Consider the following 18,411-nt stretch of genomic DNA (forward strand, 5'->3'; position numbering starts at 1 on the left):
CGCGTACATGGATGATTTCGGGCTTTGAAACAGTCAGAACTGACTAGTGGAATGGGTGCATTTGAGTGGCTGAACGGTAATACTAACAGCACCAAACACTCATATGTGCCAGAGACCATTCTAGATTTTCATGTGTCATTTGAAGTGTACCAAGGATTGTTGTAGATCACTTATGTATACTCACTTAATCCTGACACGACTTTGAGATAGCTGTGCTACTACGAGCGTGTTGCAGGTGAGGAAACGGAGACAACAGAGAGTAACTTGCTCAAGGTCACACGGAGGCAGAGGTGGAATCCAAACCTAGGCCTCGTGACTCCTGAGTCTGTGCCCCTTGACAACATACGCTCTCTCGGTGTGGCACTGGAGGAGGTTTAATGGATGACAAACAGCAGGGTTAGTAAGCAGGACAAGGGACAGTAGTTTTCCCAACACATACTTTGTTACTTTGTCGCTAGGTTATCTAAGACACCACTTTTGGAAAAAAGAAAGTTTAATTATTGTTTTCTTTCTTTCTTTCTTTAATCCACCAATTTTGTTAAGGTTTTTTTTTTTTTTAAGATTTTATTTATTTATTTTTAGAGAGGGAAGGAAGGGAGAAAGAGAGAGAGAGAGAAACATCACTGTGCGGTTGCTGGGGGTCATGGCCTGCAACCCAGGAATGTGTCCTGACTGGGAATCAAACCTGCGACACTTTGGTTCCCAGTCCGAGCTCAGTTCGCTGAGCTACGCCAGCCAGGGCTTAATTATGGTTTTCTTTATCCAAGCCTTAATCCTCCCAGAAATTTCTGCATCAGTCATTGAGTTTCGTTTTCTTTCTTTTTTTAAATCCTCATGGAGGATATGTTTATTTTAGAGAGAGAGGAAGGGAGCAAGAGAGAAACACTCCAGCCAATGGAGCCTCCTGGCCGGGGTGTGTTCTTTTAATCACACAAATATTTGTCATCTCAGAAATTTATATCATATTCATATTCTCTCTCACAATGATTCTAACTTATCTTACCCAAAATTAACTTTTTTATAAAGATTTTATTTATTCATTTTTAGAGAGGGAAGGGAGAGAGAGAAAGAGAGAGAGAGGGAGAGAGAGGGAAACATCAATGTGCGGTTGCTGGGGGTTATGACCTGCAACCCAGGCATGTACCCTGGCTGGGAATTGAACCTGCGACACTTTGGTTCCCAGCCCGTGCTCAATCCACTGAGCTACGCCAGCCAGGGCCCAAAATTAACTCTTCATCATCATTTTTTACACCATTTATCTTTGAAAGATGGAGCTTCTCTGTGGGAATGAACAATGGTACAGGATGATCAGTGGTCAGCCAGATCGATCTGTCAGGAAGTGAAGGGACATTGTCCAGTCAAATCTTGTGAACAGATTTTATGACCTGATATTTTATGAACATTTCGCCAACACCATGATGCTTAGCAACTGTGTGTATTGAAAGGGGCAAAGCTATCCATATACTTTTTGCGCTATGCAGAAACATGTCTTGTTATTTGTTCACATAGGTTTCTCTTAATTGGCAAAGATTTATTTGGACGATTTTGTGCACATCATATACAATTTGACATTCTCTCCCCTAAAATAAGGATTATTCTTTTTGTTGAGATGAAAAAAACATGGATCTAGTCACCAGTTGTCAGCATTAAAAATAACTGGCTAACTTACCATTTCTATGGCTTTTTGCTAAATCAACTTGCTTTGATCATGGTCCCTCAGCTTTCACAAACTATTTCCGTTGTTTGAACGAGAAGGGTCATAACGACCGGCAATTGTGCGGTGTTTTGATTTTAAAAGGACCTTCGCACCCCTTGTACCATTTCATCTGCTCTCTAACTCTTTGGGCGACAGGGCAGGTTTTACCGTTCCCATTTGACAGACGAAGAACTTGAGGCCAAGGGAGATCACAAGAGTGGCCCTAGAATGAGTATTTATTCATGCGGTAGAACCGAGTCTTGAATCTGGTTCTGACTCCAAGTCCGGGCTCAGGCTGCCTGGCCCTGCAGGTGATTCTTCCCATTAACATGCAGGACGCCCCTTCTCCAACGCCCTCCTTTCTATCGGCTTTGTTTGCTTTCCCAGCCGAGGGTCCTCCCGACACGCCAGTCTCCATCCTGGGTGGTTGCTGGGGAGCCCATCTGGGGCTCCCAATCTTGTATTTTCCTTTCCCGTGGCCCTTCCAGCGTTGCCATCCGAGGAAATCTCCTTTCTGAGCCCCAACTTCTGAAGTCTTCGCACAGCCCCCTGGCAGTGGGACCTCCCATCCTATCCCCGGCAGGAGAGCCCATCCCATAGGCGAGGGGAGGCCGAGGGCGGGGAGCGCAGCGCGCCGGGAAGCCATGCTGAGGGTTACTTCTGCATTTCCTTCCTCGCGGTCCTCCTCGGGAGCATCCTCGCCGCCCTCCGGCCCCGGTTCCCTCCTGCCCGCCCCGGATCCGCCTCCCCCTCCTTCCTCCTCCCGGAGGCTGAGACGAAGCGTGGGACGCACCTGTGCCCGTCTCCGGTCACCTCGCTGAGGCATCGGGGGCTGCGCGCGGAGCGGGATTTACAGGCCCGGAGAACGCCAATGGGAGATCCAAATGGTCGGGGACTCCGGCACTTTAAGAGGCTTTTCTCTGGGAAACACCCGTCCCCTCCGTGCGCCTTATGAATGGAAATACTCCTCCCCCGGTCGAGCCCATTTTCCCATTTCACCAGGAGCCGCAGCTTGCTCTCTCCTTTCGGTCTCCCCGCCCACAGCAACGCGGGCAGCTCCAGGAGGGGACGGACAGGAAGCCTTTGGCCGCCTATTAAATCCCACCCATTTCTCCGGGGGCGATTTCCTAACCTTCCGGGACCGAATTCTGCAATTTGATGTGCGTTTTGTCCGAATGGTAGCGACACGGGCCTAAGGGAGGGGGAAAGCAAGGGGGTGGGGGGTGGGGGGTATGCGCTCTTTTCCTCGCAACATCGCTGGCGGAGCGAGGGAGCTCACACGACACAGATTTTGGGGCAAAGCCTTTCCATCTGGACAGCACCATGTCCACCAAAGCGGAGCAGTGTAAGTAGCAGCCGGCCCGGCGTTCCGGCCCGGCCTCCGGCTGGGAGCTATTGCTGTTGCGGCGTTTGCGGCTGCCGGGAGACCTTGGCATCGTGCTGGTGCGGGGGTGGGGGCTGAGGTTGGGGCGGGTCGGGGGTGAGGGGTGGAAGGCGAGGTGGGGGGAGGGTGAACGTTAATGGCAGCGCGGCGCTGTCCCTGGTGCTGAAAAAGAATGCGGTCTTCCTCGCGCTTGTGGTGGGGTTTCGCAAGACTTAAAGACCCTGCGAGATGCAATGAAAATAGGGTCACTGTAGGGAAGAAAAAAAGAGGCCTCGTATCTTTCTGATAAACATTTCGGTGTCTCTTGTTGGAGTGGGGGAAGGGGGGCAGCGGCAAATCAGGGGCGGGGAGCTGTCAGAGCAACCAAAGCCGGCCTGGCCTTCTGAGCATGCCCAGTCCTCGGTGCTGGAGCCATAGGGGAGTTTGTCTGCGGTTTCCACTTCGGGTTGGAGAAGCAGAAAAGGAGAGCAGGGGGCGGAGGGGGGCGGGGAGCCGGGATCCAGGCAGAATGCAGGATCCAGCGTGAGGATAATGAGTTGAGGAATCTCAGCACTAATGCTAAAACTGAGCACAGCCATAGGTCAAAGCAGGAGTCGGTGCTTGCAAGAAAGTGAAAGGGACTCTGGGAAAATGATCTAACCCTTTGTAGGGCAGCTCCCACAAACTGTAACAAATAGCAGGAGGGTTTTAGTTGTCCCGATGATGACTGACTGTATGTTTGGCTACTCCTTGTGTACAGAGCAAGTTTCTAATGCGGTCCCTGTAGCCTCTGATTGCAGTGCGCATTAGTAGGCCTTGGCTGTGCTCTTGGTAGGCTGATTAGTGTGAGACCTTTCCCTGAGTGCACTCGAGGGACTCAGAAACTTAAACTTCTGATTGTAAATAAAGGATGTTTTTACTAAGCAGTGCGTTTGGATTTTTAACAAATATGCCATCTCATCGATTCTTGTTTCTTTCAAAGTAGTACACAGTTATATGTTGATAATGTTGTCACTACTTCGAGGTCCTTCTAATTCTTCTTTGGAATGGCTATTATAGGCATTCTGTGAGACACCCAAAACAGTAGTCTCATGATTTGGGGGCAGTAGCATGTATGTGATAAAATGTCGTCTGCCACTTACCCACCAGCTAGGTTAAAATGAACCGAAGACTCGTGGAGTTCCCAGACTGACAGTTTGATAGAGATCGACTATGCACACCTACCCTCCAGTGTTTGTATCTCTTTGCAATGCTTTATTTCCTCATCTGTAAAACCAGAGTAATACTGCTGACGGGGTGCTTGTGATTACAAATGAGAGAATACACACGAAAAGCTGAGTAGTGAGCCTACTACATAGAAAGACCTCAATGAATGATGGTTATGATCTTGACAATTATTTCTCACTTCATAGTCCATCTCTTCTAAGTAGTTAGAAAGTTCTTTGGTAACTTTTTTTTTTGCCTGTCTCCAAAAGTTAAATCTAAACCTCAAAGATAAAATTTGCTTCTGCAGAGGCTTTTGAAAAAAATTGGTTGTGTTATGTTTTGAGTAATAACAACATACTCAGAATCAGTGTGGATCTTCCCACTTGAGGATATCACATCCTTGAAGGTTTTATTATAGTGCAGTTGTTAAAAAAAAAGCTATCACCTGTCATTTGCTTTTATAGTTACACATTATGTAAGTAATTTCAGGTTAAAGCCAGAGAGTATTACTGTCCTCTTTGTGTGTTTTCTCTTCCTTGTTAAGTTTTGAGATGCACTGGATGCTTTTTCTTGTCTCTTTCCTGGACAGTTAATGCCAAGATAAGTAAAATCTATCTGTGGACTTGATTGTGTGGTGCAAAGAGTTTGCAGTTAAGTAGCTATTTTAGAATTGTTTGTGAAACAGGTTTTTATCTGTAGGTGATAGGAAGGATAATGTAAGAAGCTAGGCATGTAGCTTTGAGTTTTGCATGCCCTTCTGATTAACTGTGAGACATTGGGTGATTAATTTAACAGTTTTGTGTCTCAGAGTTTTCATCTATGGAGTAAGGAATAGTAGAAGCAGCTATCTTTGTTTAGTCCTAAGGGTTTGGAGGGCAAAGATGGTAAACGGGAGTAGGCTGTAAAAAGGATAAGGATGCTTTGGGTATTTTTAGGTACTTTTATTTAGACAGGAGGAAAGTTAAGAATTTCCTTTCTTTTTCTCTTACATGCATGAACATGAATGTGTCGAGACTCCAGAGCACATTATAAACCTGAAAATAGAGAAAACACGTAAAAGGCTATATACTTGATATTCATGAAGGGGAAACACTTTTTAATAAAGAAAAGTTGCAGATCTGTCTTACTCTAGCCTTGGTCTTGGTAGGAGTATGGCTAAGGGGGAAGAGAAAGAGAAGGGGAGGCCATGAGATTTTTCTTTTCTACTGGGTGTGAAGACCCTCAGGATGGGAGAGAGGGAGAGAGTTCATTTCTCATGTGCATTCAGGAGTGTGCATAGCCCCACTTGCCTACGGACCAAAAGGGGAGAATTAGATTTAATATAATGTCAACATATAATTTCTATTACTCTTTTTCCCCGAGGTCTCTTGAGGTAGGTTAAGGTTTCGCTGGTCCAGGAAGTGGACATAGTTTGGTTGAACCAGCAAGAGGAAGTACTTGCATTTCAACCTGTGACCTGTGACTTATTTTTGAAATATAATATATCACAGATACGTGAAAAAGGATTCTATTTCTATGTAGTGGTATTTTCTTTAATAATAATGAAAGAGAGGCTGGCTTTCACTAGGATATAGTTTGGAGACTGTGTTTACACACTTGGTCTGTTTCTCATGCTACGTGCAGAACCGTGATAACAGAAGGTGAACGCTTCCTAGCAGTTTCTCAGGTGATTGTACGAGAGTTACATTTTTCCCCTCCAAGTGCTTCTTTTTCTTACCAAGTTCACTGTAGTGAACGTGTTTGTGTACCTGAGATAGAATCTGGAATGATAAAAATAAAAATGTATAGTTCTTTTATTTGGAATTCTAAAGAGGAGTCCAAGGCCCCTGCACCCCCTACCCCCAGCTTTCTCTCTTTTCTAAGAGTTAAAGTGGACCAATCTGGAGTACTTTGGGTGCACACTTTCAAAAGAAGCTTGCTTTTGATAACAGCAGAAGTTAAGAGCTGAAGTTCCAGAATCAGACTGCTGCCTGGCTATGAATCCTGGTTCTGCTTTCTTACAATCTGCGTGAACTTGGACAAGTTTACTCAACCTCTCTAAGCCTCAACTGCATTAATCTATAAAATGGGGATAGTTAGAGTTGTGAGGATTAAATGAGGTGATCTATGAAAGTGCTTAGCACAGCAGCCTGGCACATAATGAGGAGTTCATAAATGTTAGCTCTTATTATTATCATCACAAATCTCGTACTTGCTGCTACATTATACATTATAAGTATGCATCTAGCCACCTTCCCAAAAGTATTATTTAAATGGGACATGGACTTTTGGACTATTTTTCATCTCTCCTCTACAGCAATTAGCCCAACCCATTTTGAGTGGGAGGGAATCTCTTTGCATGGCAAATCTGTGATTTGTTTTATCTGAACAAAACATTTTTAAGGCAGGAACTGCCTATCCATCACCTTTTGTATTATAATGATGGTGGAACAGTTAGTAAACATAAATCAGTTATGTAAATATCCATCAAAATGTCAAATGTGGGTATTCGCCTGCTGATAATTTGGGCATAAGCTCAGAATATCTAATGATAGAAATGTGAATGTATGTTATTTTTAATGTATTTATCCCACTCAACATCTTTCTCTCAGTAACTAAAAACCTTTTTGATTACACCAAAAACAAACATTTTAAAGAGTACAGCTAATTAGCAATATGATTTGAAGTTGAGCCGGCCCTTCTCCTATATGTATTTAAGGGCCATGCTTGGAGAAATCCATAGAATGCTTAAAATTTTTTAAAATGCTTTGTACATTTTGTGGTAATATTACCAAAATAGAAAAGTACTTCTCCTTTGAATAGCACTGCAACCTGTACTTGTTTAGAAATCTTTGCACCACATTGCTGATTTCTTATAGATGAAACTCTATAGTTTTTTTCAAATATGCAAAAATTTGAGTATGGGTTATTAACTGTGTTTGTGGTAGCAAAAAGAGCGCATGATTTTTAGCTCTTGTCTTACATGATTTCTCTGCATCATTGGGCACGACTTGCTTTATTCCTCATTGAAACTCCCTTTTCTTTCTCTTTTGGCTGTTTCTACTTGGATTTTTCATAGGGCTACTTTCTTCTTGCCCTTTCGAAACATGATTCTGTCATTGGGCCTTTCTTTCTCTCTCTCTTTTTAAAGTCCCACAGAGTTTTGTTCTCATGCGCTCTCATATCAGTTATCACCTCCACGTGGATGACGTCCAAACACAGTTTTCTACGCTGAGCGTGTCTGTTTGCACTATAAGCCACTGTCTCTATCCAGGCATCCTCTAGGCATCTCAAACCCAAACTGCTTGTGTTCTGCCCCAAATGTGTACTTCTTTTTGCATTACTCATTTCAGCGAATGGCACCACCATCTGCCCATTAATCCTAGTAAAAAAAACGGGCCGTCTTCTCAACTTCTGCTCTCTGTCATTAGTATTGAACAAATCATCAAACCCTGTTGATTCTAGCTGATTTAATCTCTCGATCTCGTTATATCGTTGGACTTTTTTTTTAAAAGTTCAATGCATTATGTTCTTTTTTTCCTGAAATGCTCTCTTTCTCTTGATAGCCTGCTTCTTTGCCTTTTTATTGTTCAATATTTAGCTTGCAAGCTCTGTCTGATTGCCCGTCTTACCCTGTGAGCCCCACTTGTGTGCTCATGCTCTGTTGCAGTGATTAGCTTTTTGGCGAGGTGCCCATGTGTACTTTGCGTGTAGACTGTATTATGTTCATCTCTGTGCCTCCAGTGTGCAAACACTATGGACCAGTGTACAGTGTTTGCACAAGAACTGTTTCGTGAATAAGTACGTATGTAACTGGGTGAGGGCAAAGTCTTTTGTAAAGAAAGATTGCATAATCAAGTGTTTGGATATCATTAATTTGAAGAGTACACATTTTCATCAACGTGAAGTTCTGCATTCTGTACAACGTTTTATCCTTTCTTTTCTAGCTAATTTTTATATCTGTAATTGCTTTCTCTTTTCTAATTGGATTGGCAAATATCTCCAACACAATGTTAAATATAGCATAGATAGTGAGTATTCTTGTTTTTAATTTTGGTTGGGAAGGTTCTAGTATATCACTATTAAGTAAGATATTCTTTGGGGCTGAGGTGTGTACTAAGGAAATAACCATCAATTCCTATTTTATTGACTTAAAAAAAAAACCCTGAATGGTGTTGAACTTTGTCAAGTTCATTTTCTGTATCTATGGAGAACATGTGACTTTTCTTAACTTTATTAGTATGCTGGATTGATTGAATTATGTCATATTTTATTTAATAACATTTGCATTGGTATTATATGTTAGATTTGTTTTCTTCTTTGCAGGGGTGGTGTGGGGAGTAATTCTAGCCAGGATCTGGGACCAGTGCTACATTTACTACATAAGATGAATCTGGAAGTTTTCCTACTTTTTCTGTGCTCTGGAGTGACTAAAGTAACATGGAGGTTATCTGAGTTTTAAAAGTCTGTTAGAGTCCCCCTGGAAAACCACCTGGCCTGGTGCTCTTTTGTAGTGGAATTCTTGAACTTCTTTCTCTAATTCCTCCATGACCCTTGTTCTATTTGGACTTTGTGTTTCTACTGGGGTCAATTTTGGTGAGTTTTATTTCTCTGAAAAATTATTCAGTTCATCTGAGGTTTCAAATTTGCACAGAATTATGCAAAAGTGTCCTTTAGAAATTAAACATTTTCCTTTAATTTGATGTAACTCATCATATCTAATGTGTATTTAGGACAATTTGTGCCCTCGCCCCTTTTTTCTTGATTGAGTTAGCTAGTGGTTTGTCTGTTGTTGATTTCTTTTCTAAGGAACTAGTTTTTGGATTTATTTGTTAATTGTACTTTTTTTTTTGCTTTGAAATTAATTTATGCATTTATTATTGATTCTCCTTTCTCCTGATTTCTTTGTTTTATTTTGGTGGTTATTTTCTAGCTCTTTGAGTTTGGTGTTAATTAATTTATTTTAATGTTTTTGATATAGACATTTCATGCAATATATTTAGCTGTAGCCTACAGATTACCCATAATATTAGGTTTTTATTATTATTTTCAAGGAATTCTGCAATTTAATTTTGTATTTTGCCTTTGACCCAAGACTTATTTACAAGTGTGTTCGTAAAATTCATGTGGAAAAAATTTTTGTTCTTTTCGAATTTTGCTATTGATTTCTATTTTTATTGAATGATAGTCTGAGGATGATATTTGCATTATTCCTATTCTTTGGAACTTAGTGAAGTTATCTTTGTGGACTGACATTTGGTCAGTTTTTGTGGATGTGTCATGTGCACTTGAAAAGAAGTTGTAATCTTAATTTTGGGATTTGGAGTTTGATATAGATCTATGAGATCTATAATTACGTTGTCTAGGTCTTCTGCACCTTCATTAACTTTTAGTTTGATTGATTTTGGATTGTGAGGTATGTTAAAGTTTTCCTCTTATTATTGTGTTTCTGTCTGTTTCTCCTTGCATTTTTGTAGGTTGCTGCTTAATGAAAATTATTGCTATTATTGGGTTTATAAATACTAGTAGCTGTAATGTCTTCATTGTGAATTGTAGCCTTAAGCATTATAAAGTGTTCTTTATGTATTTTAATGCTTTTTGGTTTCAATTCCGCCTTGTCAGATTTCAAGTTTATGACCCCCTGTTTTCTTTTCGTGTTTGCCTTATAGATCTTTCTCCATCTTTTTATTTTTAACTCATTTGAATCTCTTTGTTTTAGGTGTGTCTTGTATTCTGCATAGTGTTGGATTTTGCTTTATTAGCCAATCTGAAAATCCTTTTCTTTCAATAGGTGAGTTAAGCACATTTACATCTATTGATATGATTAATATGTTTGGCCTCAATCTTATCATATTGTTTTATTTTTGTGTCTTTTGTATCTACACTTTTTTTCATAATGCAGTGGGTTTTATTTGCTTGTTTGTTCCATTGGTTAACTTTATAGTCTCTATTTTTGGACTTAATTGGTTTCTGACGTTGAACAACATTGAAATTAGCTTGTAACTTTTTCTCCTGTGCTCCTTCTATCTCAGTATCTGATCTAAAATAATATCCTTTTATTTCCAATTAATATTTATCAGGCAGTCATATCCATATGCACTCCTTATTTCCCCACCCCAGTTTCTGTTTATTACCCTATATATAGTCTCTTCTTTATAACTATGGTTTGGCTTTGTTCTACAGGCATATTTACATGTAATGCTCACCACTAATTCCTGTATTACTGTTTCTCAGTTTCTTTGGGTGTCCGAATGTCCTTTTCAAGTACATCCTTTAGGAAGGGCGTACACGATCATTGTGCCCCGAGTTTGGCAAGTTTATATAATAGTTTGCAGCTTTTTAAAATTTTTAAATATTGTGCTATTTTTTATTTATTTATTTTATTTTTTTTAGATTTTATTCATTCATCTCTAGAGAGGGAAGGGAGGGAGAAAGAGAGAGAGAGAGAAACATCAATGTGCGGTTGCTGGGGGTCATGGCCTGCAACCCAGGCATGTGCCCTGACTGGGAATCGAACCTGCAACACTTTGGTTCACAGTCCACACTCAGTCCACTGAGCTACGCCAGCCAGGGCTGTTTGCAGCTTTGTATTTGGAGGTCAGTTGGGGTAGATATCAGTTGCTGAACTCGTAGTCCCCTTACTTGGGTGTCTTAAATTTGTTACACCCTTTTTCTGGGGGGTATTAAGAATTGTTGAAAAGTCTAGTGACAATCTTGTTTTCTTTTCCTTATTAGTGACAGCCTTTTTGCCTGGTTGCCCAAATGATTTTTTATTTTCTTTCGAAGTATTTTTAACTATAATATGACTCAGTGTTGGCCAGGATGAAATGATCATGGTGTATCCTTTCAATATGTAATTTCAAGATTTTTTTTTAATTTTAAAAGAGTGTCTTAAAATGACAATTTTAATATTTATTTTGTTCAATTGTTTGGCATTCTGTGCAATCCCTATCCTGTATGTGATGTTTTCTTTTCTTTTTTTTTGCTAATCATGTATGTTAGATCAGTTTCTACGGAATGTTTTTAAAATTCCTTTCTTCATTCCTTTGTTCTTTCAGTTGCATATTCTCTCTCATAAATCCAAAGTTATTTATTATAAGCAAGTACAAGCATCTGACTATGTCACTATGTCTTTTAGTGTAGATATACCCAAGAACCTATGTATTGAAATACTCGTTATTTTGTCCTCTTTGTGTTTATTGTGGAAATGGTTATACATAAAAATATTCACCCATTTTGAAGGCCCAGTTGAATGGATTTTGCTAAGTGTATACAGGGGAGAGCAAAAGGAGACTTATAGTTGTAATACAAATAGATAATATAATCATTAGTAAATACTGCAAGAATACACTCTGTTTCATGTACTCACAACTCCCTGTACAGTTGTGTGATGACCCCCCAGTCAGTATAAAGAATAGCCCATGTGCCCTAAAAAGACTCCTGTGCCCCCTTGCTCTTGACCCCCTTCTTCTACCCCTGGTCCTAGTATTTTGTATCCATGGAGCCATTCAGTGCATAATCTTCCCAGTGTGACTTATTTTATTTAGCCTAAAGTTTTTGAGATTCATTGATGTTGACTGTAATATTTTGTTCCTTTTTATGGCTCTTTAGTATTTCATGGTATGCATATATTATTTGGATTGTTTCCAGTTTTTGGCCATATGAATAATACTGCTAAAAGTATTTGCATACGTGTTTTTATTTCTCTAGGGAGGATACCTAGGAGTAGAATTGCTTGACAGTATGTCAAATGAACATTTAATGTTATAAGATATTGCCATATTGTTTTTCAAAGGGGCCGTATTTTTTTTTTATTCTGAGCAGCAATGTAGGAGAGAGTTCTTGTTGCCTCAAATCCTTATCACGATTGGCATTGACAGTGTTTTTTAACTTGAGTCATTCTCATGGGTGTGTGTGATGGTGTTTCACTGTGGTTTTAATTAGCATTTCTCTGAGGGCTGGTGATGCTGAGCATCATTTCATGTGCCTATTGGCCATTTGTATATTTTCTTATGGGAAATGTCTGTTACAATATTTTGTTCATTTTTATTAGATTTTTGGTCTTTTTATTGAGTTTTACGTAAGAGTTCTTTATATCTTCTGAATACAAGTTCTTTGTATTGAAAAATTTTGCTTTTATTCTGTGCCTTACCTTTTTGTGTTTTCTTAGCTATGACTTTTGAGAAGTAAAACTTTTAAGTTTTGAAATTAATTTTATCAATTTTTTTCTTTTATCATTTGTACTTTTGGTGTTCTGTTTAAGCAGTCTTTGCCTAACGTAATGATACAAAGATTTTTCTCCAGCGTTTAATATCTAACATTTAGGGCTTTTAACATTTTTGAGCCAGTCTTTATGTGCTGTGAGGTAAGGTTTGAAGTTCATTATTCCCAGATGCAATATGCAGTTGTTCCAGCATCCTTGTAAAAATGATCTTACCTTCATTGAATTATGTTGGTGCTTTGTTAAAACTCAACCAACCACATATTTTTTGGTCTATTTCCAGACGTTATTTTGTTTATTCATTTACGTATCTATCCTTTTGCCAGTCTTTATTACTGTAAGTTTATAGTAAGCCTTGAAATCAGGTAGTATAAATCCTCCAACTTTTAAAAATTGTTTTTAGCTGTTGTAGATCTAGTGCTTTCTATGTAAAGTTAAAAACCAATCTCTCTCTCTCTTTTAAAGAAGCTTATTTGGGTTTTGGCCTATAGGTTAGTTGAAGAAGATTATTATTTTAACAACATGGAGTTTTCCAATCATTGGAATGATATATGTGTACACTTATTTAGGTCTTGTTTAATTTCCATTGTAATACTGTGTCACATTGTTCATTAAGTTTACTCCTAAGTATTTTTTTGAGTGGAGCCATTTTTTAAGTTTCATTTTTTTAATTATATGGTGTACAGAGAACTATGATTGATTTTTGGGTGTTGATCTAATACTCTGCACCCCTGCAGCGTTTACCTACGTAGTCTAGTAGTTTCGGGGGGAATTACTTAAGGTTTTCAACACATATCATCATGTCATCTGTGAACATAGTTTTACATCTACCTTTCCAATCTTTTTATTTCTGTTTACTGCCATTGCTCTGGCTGGCACCTGCAGCACAATGCAAATGCAAGCAGTGTGAGCTCACAGCCTTGCCTCCTCATTCCTGGTCTTGGGTAGGAAGCGTTGAGCCTGCCGTAATATTAAATCAACCTTGCATTCCTGAAATAAACCACATTTGGGCATCATAGAGATCCTTTTAAAATATGGCATTCCATTTTTGCTCATATTTTATTAAGCATTTTTGAATCTATGTTCATGATCAATAAAGGTCTATAGTTTTTTCTTTTTTTTCTTGGTGTATCTTTGTCTGGTTTTGGAATCAGTGGAATTGGTCCCATAATATGAGTTTGGAAGTGTTATATTTGCTGAAAGAGTTTATATAGGTAGGATATATATTTTTTAAATTTTTGATAAAATTCAACACTGAAGCTGCTGGGGTCTGAAGGGGGTTGTTTTTGTGTGGTGTGTGTAATGGGGGAAGGTTGTAAATTTTAAATTAAACTTAGTTGCTACAGAACTATTGAAGTAATTTTTTGTTGTTTGAAAATCTCTTGGTCAACTTTGTTATTTGTATCTTTCAAGGAATTTGTCCATTTTGTCCATTTGACACACTGGTCCAGTTGTCCATTTATGGATGGAAAGTTGTTTGCAACAATCCCTTATTCTTCTCTCTACACATATGCAGACACTTGCACTGTCCTTTTATTTCTGGTATCGGCAGGTTACGTCTCTCTTTTTTCTTGACCTGTCTGTGTAGAGGCTTATCAATTTTATTGATCTTCTCAAAGAACCAGCATTTGGTTTTGATTATTTTTTCTATTATCCTCCTCGCCTCCCTGCTTTCTATTGTATCGATTTCTGCACTTACCTGCTGTACTGTTCCTTTCTTTTAGTTTGCTTGGATTTAATTTGCTCTGTCTCTCTTTTTTTTTTAGGTTCTTAGAGTGAAAGCTTATTTTATTGATTTGAGACCTCTCTGCTTTGCTAATATGGGGACATAAAACTATAAATGTCTTTGTAAGCCCTACTTTAGCTGCACTCTACAAATTTTGACAGGTTGTATTTTCATTATTGCTTAGTCCAAAACATTTTGCAATTTATACTATGATTTTCCCTTTGGTGCAAAGTTTCTTTAGAAATGTGTTGTTTAATTTACAGATATTGGGATTTTTCCTGACTCTTATTTACTGTTTTTGATTTCTAACAATACCATTTTTGTCAGAAAAAGTAATTTATAAGATTTCAATCTTATGGCATGAATTGAGACTTGTTTTGTGGATCAAAATATGGCTTATACCCTGGCTGGCATAGCTCAGTGGATTGAGCGCGGGCTGCAAACCAAAGTGTCGCAGGTTTGATTCCCAGCCAGGGTACATGCCTGGGTTGCAGGCCATGGCCCCCAGCAACCGCACATTGATGTTTCTCTCTCTGTCTCTTTCTCTCTCCCTTCCCTCTCTAAAAATAAATAAATAAAATCTTTAAAAAAAGGAAAACATGGCCTATACCAGTAAACGTTCCATGTGCACTTGAAAAGAAGGTGTATTCTGCAATTAGTGATATATTCAGATCTGCTGGGTCCTTGCTGCTTTTTGTCTAGTTTTCCTACCAACTGCTGATAAAAGCATCTTGCAGTCTCTACTATGATTATGGAATTGTCTTTTTTGTCTTCAAGTCTGTCAATTTTTGCTTTACATATTTTGAAGTTCCCTAATTGGAGCCATACTCTTATGATTGTTTTCCAGTTGCAACATTTATTTTATCACTTTGGGGTATCTTCTTTATCCTTGTTACTTTGTTTTGTTTTGAAATCTGCTTATCTGATACTAAAAGTGCTGCTCCAGCCGACTTTTGCTTACTGTTCGAGTGGCATTTATAGGGGCGGGGGAAGTGTAGGTTTACAGTTGTGAGTATATGAAACAAAGAGTTTATTCTTTGTTATTATTTATTAATTATTGTATTATTTCCCATATGAACATTTACAAACCTACTTTTGCCCCATCCTGTATTTTACATTCACTTTTTTCTTTTTTAAAAAAAATTTTAAAAGATTTTATTTATTTATTTTTAGAGAGGGAAGGGAGGGAGATAGAGAGAGAGAGAGAAACATCAATGTGCGGTTGCTGGGGGTCATGGAGTACAACCCAGGCATGTGCCCTGACTGGGAATCGAACCTGCGACACTTTGGTTTGCAGCCCGAGCTCAATCCACTGAGCTACGCCAGCCAGGGTTCATTTCTTTTTCAAACTTGAAAAATATCCTATTGGCTACTTAGGCATTGTCTTTTGCATTTTTAAGTAAAGGTTATCCTAGCAATTACAATGTACACTCCTAATTTTTCATAGTTAACATATAATTAATTATGTCCTCCTTTATTTAAAATACAGATCTTGTAGCCTTAGAGGCCTGTGTCCCTTTTATAGTTGCTACATGTAATACATATAATGTATATGCTATATGAGAGTGCAGTCCATGGGACAATGTTATGATTTTAATTTTAAAGTTATATGGCTAATAAAGAAATTAAGAGAAAAAACGAAAACATAGTCTTTTGTATTTACAAAGAGATTTGCCATTTTGATGCTCTTCATTCTTTCCTGAGGACCTATGTCTCTGTCTTTAGCCTGAAAACTTCCTTCAGCTTTTATTGTAGTGCAGCCCTGCTCTCTTTGGATTCCTGGATTCCTTTGGATTCTTTGGATCTTGGGTTTCTTTGTCTGAAAATGCCTTTACTTTGCTTTTAGTATTGAAAGATATTTTTGGTAAATACAGACTTCTGCTTTGCCAGTTTTTTTTTTTTCCTTTTAGTACATTACAGCTATTATTCTAGCTGGCCTTCATGGTTTCAGAGGGGAATTCAGCCATCACACTGTACCAGGTTTATAATATGTAGGTAATATATATTTTTTTCTCTTGATGCTTTTAAGATACACTGTTTATCTTTGGCTTTTATCAGTTTGAGTTTCACGTGGGCTTCTCTCGGCATAGGTTGCTAGATGTTTATTCTGTTTGGTGTTTGCTTATTTTGTGCGTGAAAATTTCTGGTTTTATAAAAATCCCATTTGGGAAATCTGTGGCTATTTTTCTTCACATACCTTTTTCTGCCCCATTCCCTTTATTCCCTCTCCTTCTGGTATTACATTTACACATCCTTAATTGTACTGTGCGACGTTATGTAACAGGTCTCTGAGCCTCTGCTCGTTTTTTTCCCCAGTCCTTTTTCACCCTGTGTATTTTTCAACCTTGAATACTTTCTATTGATCCATTTCCAAGTTTATGTACTCTGGCCTCGGTCATATTCATTTGGCTAAGTCCATCCAGTGGATTTCTTTTTTAATTCAGAAGTTTCTATTTTTCAGTTCTAGAGTTTTCATTCTGTTTTTAAACCATTTTTATTTTTCCGCTGGGACTTCCTCTTTCTCTGATGAGAGTTTCATGCGTCGAAAGCGTGCTTTGTGTTACTTCATTGAGGATGGTTGCACCAGTCGTATATACCTTTCCGTTAGTTCCGACATCTGTTTCACTTCACGGTCGAACTAGACTGATGTTCTTTTCTTCCGAGAATGTGTTTCATTTTCTTGGTCCTTTGTTGGATAATTTTGGATTGTATCCTGTATGTTATAAATATTCAGTTGTGGAGATTTTGGATTCTATTATTTCCCACTGATGAATAGTGTTTCCTTTTTTTTTTTTTTTCTAGGTCATTTTCTTGGCTTGACTTGAAGTGTAAACTCTGTTCCTTATGCGGTAACTCCGTACTCTGTTCCGATCTTTTGCCTTTAGCTGGGCTGCTTGGAGTCTGGTTTGCATCTGTGTGGGTTCAGGGACCGGTTGGGGAGCTGGGCACTCAGAGGCTGCAGGTCCCTTCCCCCTTGTGGGGTTCCCCCACTTGCTTCAACATTCACTGTTTGCCAGTTTTCCTTTCCTGGTTCCCAGGCCAGAAAGACTGGGTTGTTCCGTCTGCCATCACCACTGAGTACGCTGCACGGACTGCCCGGGGCTAAACGCCCCTCCCCCATGGCAGCTGGAATTCCCTCCCAGAGTCTGTTGCTTGTGTCCATTCTCCTGTGCTCTCAGGCCGCTGTTTTTCATCATATCCAAGCTTTGTAGTTATTTTCCATGAAAGGAAGAGAAGCTGTTGGTACAGGTTTAGTTTATCATAACCAGAAACCTCTTTATTTCTTCTTAATGTTTAAGAATCCTTCCTTCCTCCCTTCCTCCTTCCTTCCTTCCTTCCTCTCTTTCTCGAAAGAGAGGGAGGGAGAAGGAGAGCGAGAGAAACACCAGTGAGCGAGAGAAACACCAGTGAGCGAGAGAAACATCCATCAGCCCCCTCTCGCATGCCCCTCAATGGGGATCTAGCTCTTGCAACCCAGGCATGTGCCCCGACCGAGAATCGAACCTGCAACCCCTTGGTTTGCAGGAGGATGCACAATCCACTGAGCCATACCAGGGCAGAACTCCTTCTTGCCATGTTTTATTGTTCTTAAGCATTGCCCATTGTGTGTATTTATTCCTCTTTCTAGTGGTTGAGTCTTCATTTTAAAAATATTTTCTTTATTTCTAATTCTCTCCAGAGTTCTTTCACCTTCCTTTTCAGAATCTCTCCTCTCTGGTCACCTAATTTCAGTGTGCTTAATAACCTAGTTTCAGTCGTTTTCTTAATTTCTTTTAGCTTGTTTTAAAACACGAGGTTACAGTTTTTATCTGTGTAGTGCATGTCTCTGCTTCTTATCTTCTCTTATACGTTCTTGTACTTTTTTTATTCTTGTTTATTCTGTTACAGTTGTCCCAATTCTTCCCCCTTTTCCCTCCTCCACCCAGCTCGCTCCCCTCCCACAGTCATTGCCCACACCGTTGTCTGGTCCACGGGCCATTCATTGGGGCTCTTCGACTAATCCCTGCTCTCGTACTTTGTAAGACTTCCCCCGCTTTTATTTGGACTTTCCTTCTCCTTTGCATCTAATATCCTTACACTGTTCAGTGGGAATTCTGTTCTCGGCAGTTGCTTCTGAACACAGGGCTTTATCTCGGAGGAAGCCTTGGTTTGTTGGTGTTCAGAGTTGAGCATCCACTCCCTTGCTCTAGGCCTTATCCCATGGAAAATGTGCCCTGCTC

General features: G+C 39.5%; 1 protein-coding gene across 10 annotated transcripts in view; it reads left to right on the forward strand.

Annotated features, from left to right (window-relative positions):
* Positions 1–2,020: 2,020 nt before the first annotated feature.
* UNC79 (unc-79 homolog, NALCN channel complex subunit) overlaps positions 2,021–18,411 on the forward strand; it is a 209,653-nt gene continuing 193,262 nt past the window's right edge. For 9 of the 10 annotated variants that reach the window (XM_036013517.1, XM_036013522.1, XM_036013537.1 and 6 more), the window contains exon 1: positions 2,927–3,041. In XM_036013517.1, the coding sequence (XP_035869410.1) occupies positions 3,020–3,041 (22 nt within the window). In that variant the 5' untranslated portion in view covers positions 2,927–3,019. Of the gene's footprint in view, positions 2,857–2,926; positions 3,042–18,411 lie in introns of those variants that run through there. The other variant, XM_036013549.1, reaches the window with a different exon arrangement.

This window comes from Phyllostomus discolor, chromosome 1, assembly GCF_004126475.2.
Source record: "Phyllostomus discolor isolate MPI-MPIP mPhyDis1 chromosome 1, mPhyDis1.pri.v3, whole genome shotgun sequence".
Classification (NCBI taxonomy): Eukaryota; Metazoa; Chordata; class Mammalia; order Chiroptera; family Phyllostomidae; genus Phyllostomus; species Phyllostomus discolor.